Source organism: Montipora capricornis, chromosome 13, assembly GCF_036669925.1.
Source record: "Montipora capricornis isolate CH-2021 chromosome 13, ASM3666992v2, whole genome shotgun sequence".
Classification (NCBI taxonomy): Eukaryota; Metazoa; Cnidaria; class Anthozoa; order Scleractinia; family Acroporidae; genus Montipora; species Montipora capricornis.
In genome coordinates, this window is record NC_090895.1 from 18,161,349 (window position 1) to 18,168,338 (window position 6,990).

The following is a 6,990-nucleotide window of genomic DNA, read 5'->3' on the forward strand; positions in this document are numbered from 1 at the left end:
GCAGTGCTCTACCATTTGAGGTATCAAGCCATTTGGCAACTGGTTATTTTGTGAGGTCTTTCATAAATTGTCTCTTTCTCGTCACCAAAGCCTCGGATCGACCCAAGGCTCTGGGAAACTCTATGTAGAAGAACATGCGCCGTAGGGTTCTTATAGCCAAAAAATTGGCTATTTGAACCTACCGGCGCCTGCTCACTCCTCGTGCTAACATGAATGCACCAATTAGAGACGCTTTTGATTGTTCTTCACGAAAACCAATGAGAAGACACTTAGTTCCAGGGTTCCCCAGCGCTCTTCTCTTCCTCAGTCAAGAGGAGAGCTCTGGGCTCGAGATTGATTTTGTCTTTTTGATGCAAACGCCACTGACTGCTGGGTTGTTTCAAATGTCCGTAATTGGATGCACGCAGATTTCAATAATTGTCAAGAAGTGACCCCTTGCTATTCTCCCACTGTTTCTTTAGAAACTAAGGGCGCTCTCGTTTTGTCAGGACTGGCAGGCGAGACCCGTCAGTTTGCAAAGAAAATGCAACAATTTGAAGGAACACTTGCGAGATAATCCTTCGCATTCTCCTGGAGGAGTATATATCATGCTCAAAACGTGTTAATTTGAAGGCGTTGTATAGTTAGTCCTTCCAAATGCCTGGTCTAGTCGGTCAGTTCTGTCAAATGGAAAGCGTCCTAAAACTAGCAGTAATCAAGGATTCGTGAGGTGCATTCGATTCCTGTTGTCAGCGACGAGACATTTAAAGGTAGTTCTATATTTTGGGCATAATCGTTTTGTACCTTTTTCTAGTATTTGTTGAGTTTATGAAGCTATCACACTAAGTATTTTTGACTGTTTTCTTGTTGCTAATAAGTTTCTTAAAGGTAATTATGGAATACATTCGTTATAATGCATTATCAGTTTTGTGGGATACTAGTAGCCTTTCTTACTGGATATTCAAACAGCCCAGCATGTACAGCACGGGATACTGCCGGACTGTCACCCATCCAGGTATTAGCTTCGTCCAACAGGACTTGACGTCCCTTGAGCAAGCCGTAAATAACATTATAATGTGAGATCGGGGTTATTTGTGCCAAAACGAGATGGTACCATTAGAATGCGGCCTCGAACGCAATAAATCAAATAAAAGATACTTCTTCATTGTCATTTCGTGAATAAGTAAGCAGTAAAAACGTATTAGTTGAATGTAATACGGTATAGTGTAGTGTGATGTAGTGTTGTGTTTAAAATGCAATGTACTATATGTGATGCAAGAATAGAGTAAGAATGTGAATAATAATTACATAATTAAAAAAAGCACGATATTTCTTTTGTCAGGACCCAGTGTTGTTCTCTGGAACACTTCGTTTAAACTTGGATCCGTTTGACAATCACACGGATGAAGAGCTTTGGAAAGTACTTGAAGTCAGCCATTTAAAGAACTTTGTTTCAGGGCTCAATGACGGTCTACAGCATGAAGTGACAGAGGGAGGAGACAATTTAAGGTGAGACCGTGAGACCTTGAAAATCTGTATTTTAATGCAGCCGTTCTTGTAAATGTTTCTGTTGTATATGTTAAGGCTTTTTCAAGAATTTGTTTTCGCCGGTTTAGTTCTTTCACCAAGGTGACAAGGTGTGAGAATTTCACTAGTACTTTTGCAGTGTTATCAATAAATCTATTGGAAACTTTTGTTGAATCTCATTTACAGTGTTGGTCAGCGGCAATTGGTGTGTCTTGCGCGTGCGCTTCTCCGTAAAAGTAAGGTCCTTGTTCTTGATGAAGCTACAGCCGCGGTGGACCTGGAAACTGATGAGCTTATCCAACAGACGATTAGGCGTGAGTTCGCTGACCGCACCGTGATCACCATTGCTCACAGGCTCAATACTATCATGGATTATGATAGGTAAGGAAGGAACAGTTGAAAAGCTAAGGTGTCAGTGGTTCGGAAGATCTTGTAGTGGATTTCTCGTTGCACCCTTGCTGTGATTATTGTCTCTTTTGAGTTTTGAGTAGATTGACACTCAAACTTGCATTTGTTGAAAGCTCGAGGGGAACGAAATGTTTGTGCTTGGAAGGGGAAGGCCTGGTCCAAATAAAGCCAGCGGTCATCCTAACCCTATCCGCCCATATTGTTTGTCCTGTCTTTTTTATACACAAAAATCAGCGACCCTTCTCCAATTTTCTCCAGCTTTTCCCACCCTCTAAACGACTAAATAACGGCCATTCTCTTATGGAGACCCACAAAACAGCGTCTCACTCTGAGTGTTTCATCGTATATATCTTAACGATAAGGTATCATTTTCAAATGGTTACCACGTTTGCTGTAAAGAAAACAGTTGGCAGGATTTGATTGATATCTGACCGACACCTAGATATTGATAAAAAAGCTATACTAACATCTCAACCACCGCGCCCCAGGTATGTGCGCAAAGCTCGATGTGGTCTTTTAGTGGAAAGTGAATGTAATGGGATCTTGCTGAGAGATAAAGCCCGATTCTAGATTTTCTTAGAATCAGATTGTTTCCTTATTACGCGACGACAGCATTATTGTTGTTCAGGTAATCTCGTTCCCAGGATCCACTCTTTTCTTCCCTAAGGGAGTAAAAGAGAGGACACTGGAAACGATTGCCGAGGAGCGGAAGCATTTCAGTTTCTTCTGTTGCGGTAATAGCCCATTTCCGAGTTGCTGCATGCCCCAGTTTCAAAGCCAGTCCTGGTGCACAGCCATTCAAATGGAAGTGAGTTGCGTATTCTTATGCAAATCAAACTCGTTTCTCTTTCAATAGTCGAGAACCAAGGCTTGCTTCGAAAACGAGACAAGCAGCAACTCGGAAATGGCCGATTCAATACGATCATTGCTCACGTGGTTGGAAGCGATCCTTAGCTGTTTCATTGAAAGTTTTGAGGAACTGTTTCAACTATTTATTTGCGGTTAATTACTTTGCAGGGTCTTGGTTCTCGATAGCGGTGCCATTGTGGAGCTTGACTCTCCCTCAAACCTGCTGCAACTGAACGGGGTTTTTGCAAAAATGGCAAAGGATGCAAACCTGGCATAAGACACTTGGTTATGCGCTTCAGAGGCCTCAACATAAATTGCCAACTGCAGCATGTCTGCTGGCCTCTTGCCTTTGTTTTGTGTTGTCTTACTCAACCCCACAGTATTGTCACGCAAAGAGACAACGAAAGATCGCTGTAGATGTAGTATTTAAATTAAGCTTGTCTCGAGCAACAGACAGCTAAGGAAACGATATATAATCTTCTTCTTTTCAATTTAAGTTACCTAGAACATAAGTATATCGCTCCGAGGGTAACTGAATAAAACGCGAGGCATGTTGTTTGATACGCTGGACGGTGGATTTTCTATGTTATGTGTCATTACGTGCTTATAACAGTAGGTAATTTTAATTGAAAGTCTCAGGTGCTCGGACCTGAGACTTCCTGTCGTTCCCTTACTTTAGCAGTCCAAAAGCTCATAACTTAGTTACCTGGGGCCGGTTCCTGAAAGGTGTAATAATTCTATTCCAGGGATAAATGTGCCAGAATAAGGCAGGTTTATACCTGGAATAGAGTTATTACACCCTTCAGGAACCGGCCCCTGGTGTAGTAAGTGATAAATGGTAAGAAAATATAACATCAAATAACATCCACCGAAATCTCAAGCGACATTTCTTTACGTTTCACACATCTTTATATTCCCGTTCATAACAAATTACACGAAAGGAAACCACAATAGTGGCCGGGTATTCTGCAATCGTTCCAAACCCAGAATATCAGAAACACAACTGAGAAGATAGACATTCAGTTCCAAAAGTGGCAACGTTTTGGAGTTTTGTCCGAGTTGTGTAGTATTTAAGTCAAAACACCCATTTCATAACGGTTAGCTTTCGGTGAGTTTGCTGAGTACCTTGGTTAAAATACTTTTAGAATTTGGCAATTTTTAACAGCTTTCCTCATCAGTCTAGCGGATATCGACATCGGTGTAAAGCAAAAAGTATGGTCGAATTTCCAACTCTTATTTCATCTTACACTTACATCTAAGTAAGAAGTAAAGATTACTTCATGTCGTCTCGACGCAGAAGGAAACGTGGTCTCGGTGGATGTGGTTTGATGTTATCGTTAATAGCGACCTTGCCAAGCACAGCCTGCTTTTCCACTATACCAAAGTCTCACTTATTCTTTGATTGAACCTGACGTCACAGCGGCCATTTTGGTAGAAAGAACAATAGCGAAAAAGTCTTTTGGGAATTTGATTCTATATTTATGCCATTGTTTTGGCACCAACATGGCCGTCTTATCACGTGAGAGCAATCAAAGAATTCCTCTTATAGCAACAGTCACCAAAGTAGTCGTAGCACTTAGCACTCAGCACTTCCGATACTCGGTCGAAAATCGTTTAATTAAGTACAATAACTTCAAGTTTGCCATGTACGTGGTGTGCGGACAAAAGAAATGGTCGTGACAGGGAGGAATGCTAGTGTTTTGAAAACCTTACCCTTCGATGTCGCTGTGTCCAAGAATCGAACCCGGGACTCCTTGTTGGAAGGTGACATCTCTTATCTCTGCGCCACCTGTTTACATTGCAACCAAGTGCTGTATGGTCTTTGGTCAATCGAGTGCATACGGCAATCCGTTGAATTAGTTAACAGTTAACACATGAACAGAAGTCGTTGCTTGGTTGTCTTTCTGTCTCGATGCTGGCCCACTGCGTGATTTTTTTTAAGAATCCTTTAACTTAAGTGAAAAGGTAGACACTTTCCTTACCTTGTAACTTGGGTATCTCCCTGTGGTTTCGTTTCTTTTGTCCGCGAACACCATTAAAACCAGCAAGACTCAGTTTACTGGCATCCTACCTCTGGGCTTATGTTGTTGTAACTTGTTGATATTAAAGCCACTTGAAACCGATTTTAAGGCTCTGTGTTTTATATCCTGATTATTTAGTGTCAGTATGGATATTACAAAGAATAAACTTAACGCTAACATAGCAATTATCGATTAAAAAAACCGCATTCTAGGTAATGAACGGTAACATTTTCGATAGAGTGCCACGCTTAAATTTATCTGAATGAATTATCGCACTTTGTGAAAGTTGCTTCAAACTTCGTGTTTAAACATCGTTGCTAACCATTTGAACTCTTCGTTTGATAACTCACAACTGTAACAAGCCGATGAACCCTGTGGTTCAAAAGGTGGTTTTCACGTGACGTCATCGCCGCCATGTTGGTGGACGAAAACAAAAGGTCTTTCATCAGCTCCTTTTGTTCTTCCACCAACAATTGTACATTGCAGCATTGTTATTTGTGTCTCTCAGTTGAGATTGGTTGCAAACCACCTATTGGTGGACTCGTTGCTTCGATTGGCAAACTCGGCTCGATCGATGCCAAGAAACAGGTACCCAATTGGAAGCACATTCTATGCAAGTTTTCACGGTGCAATACAACCAAAATAACAGGGCTAATAAACCCAAGACTTCAATTTCCGTTCACTATTTGACAAGCGAACAAACTGTTTTCAGAAACATTGACAGGGTGTGATTGATCAGCACTTCAGTAACTTAATCTTGCACGAGATTCCAAGTTGGACTGGAGCCACTGAAATCATACATAGTGTTTATCTACCCTAATCATGCACGTGATTCCAAGGTGGACTGGAGCCAATGAAATCGCAAAATGGAAAAAGTCCAAGTCTAACAAAAAACATGCGCTTCCTACGGCATCCCCATAATAATCCGACTGGATTGCCATATGTGGCAACCCAGTAATTATGATACAAAGCACTTTCAGTGCTCATTTCCTGGAGGGTTGATTCAAAATACGACGGGCTAATGCTTATGAGAGCTGTGCTCGTAAACACGCTTTTTAAATGAGGTCGAAATTAACTAAAATGGTCCACTGTTACTATCGAATCACGGTTTCAAATTGGACAATTTGAACGGAAGTGTTTCGCAAGAAACGATGGCATCATTCTTTCTCCAATACCTGTTCTGACAATTATTGAAAGTATTTGCGCTTCGGGAGATGTTTCTGAAAAAAAAAACGGTCATAAATTTGGCAACAAGACACGGAAGAACAAAATATCGGTGGCTAGTTAACCATTCATCGAAGTGGAGGTGACTCGCGGCGATATAAATACCCACCACGAGCCACTACTAAAACAGTGAAATGATATAGCACAGAAAGATGATTTTACCTCATTAATTCCAGCAGCTAATACAACGTTTTCCGTTGCAAATCCTGCGCAGAGGTGCATCTCAAACTCGATCCATGCTATTACGCTGCAATTGCTCTTCCAACTGCGCTATCAAAACCCGTTGCGAGTCTCTTTCTGAAGTGAAGTGTGAAGTCTTAGAGCGGTTTTCAAATGAGTGTCGTAAAACTAAAACCAAAGTAATTACTTTGGCCAATCAAAAAGGACAGAGACATCCAATAAACCAATCAAACCTCAAAGTAATTACACCTAGCCGACACAAAGAGCGGGAAAATGTGCACGCGCGAGCCACAATTGGTTTTCGTTTCACTTCTGATTGGTTGAAAAATTGGCGCGAGAACTTTGAACCAATCACTGAGTGAAGTAATGCAAAACCAAGGTAATTCGCTTATTACTTTCAACACTCAATTGAAAACCACTGTAGTTTTTACTAATGTTGACCTTAATATCTTAAGGCTAATAAACTTGTGGCCCTTGATCCGGCAGACCAGGCCACGACACCGGAAGATCCGTGCCCCGCTCTTTTCGGTCAGGCTGTGGGATATTTAAGGTCCTACAGAGTCACTGTTTTCTTTAACAAGGGTTGTGAGACGGGGCCTATGGTTTTAAGTCCTTATCCGAGAAGACTTGAAAGTCTAACCATTTGCGGATGTCATTACAAAGGCAGCACTTTCTCCTCAGTAATTTAAAGACTGTTAGTGTTGGTCTTGCCAGATGTCGACCTTAAAGCGCAATATTCATCTGCCTTTCGGCAGAATCTTCAAAACTTACTTGTTTCCCCATTCAATGCTAGTGGGACGTC

At 41.4% G+C, this 6,990-nt stretch overlaps 1 protein-coding gene across 1 annotated transcript in view; it reads left to right on the top strand.

Annotated features, from left to right (window-relative positions):
• The window catches only part of LOC138028939 (multidrug resistance-associated protein 1-like), a 38,737-nt gene extending 35,413 nt beyond the window's left edge, over window positions 1–3,324 (top strand). Inside the window, exons 27-29 of the mRNA XM_068876586.1 lie at window positions 1,322–1,488; window positions 1,693–1,887; window positions 2,932–3,324. Of these exons, the coding sequence (XP_068732687.1) occupies window positions 1,322–1,488; window positions 1,693–1,887; window positions 2,932–3,040 (471 nt within the window). The 3' untranslated portion in view covers window positions 3,041–3,324. The remainder of the gene's footprint in view (window positions 1–1,321; window positions 1,489–1,692; window positions 1,888–2,931) is intronic.
• Window positions 3,325–6,990: the final 3,666 nt, after the last annotated feature.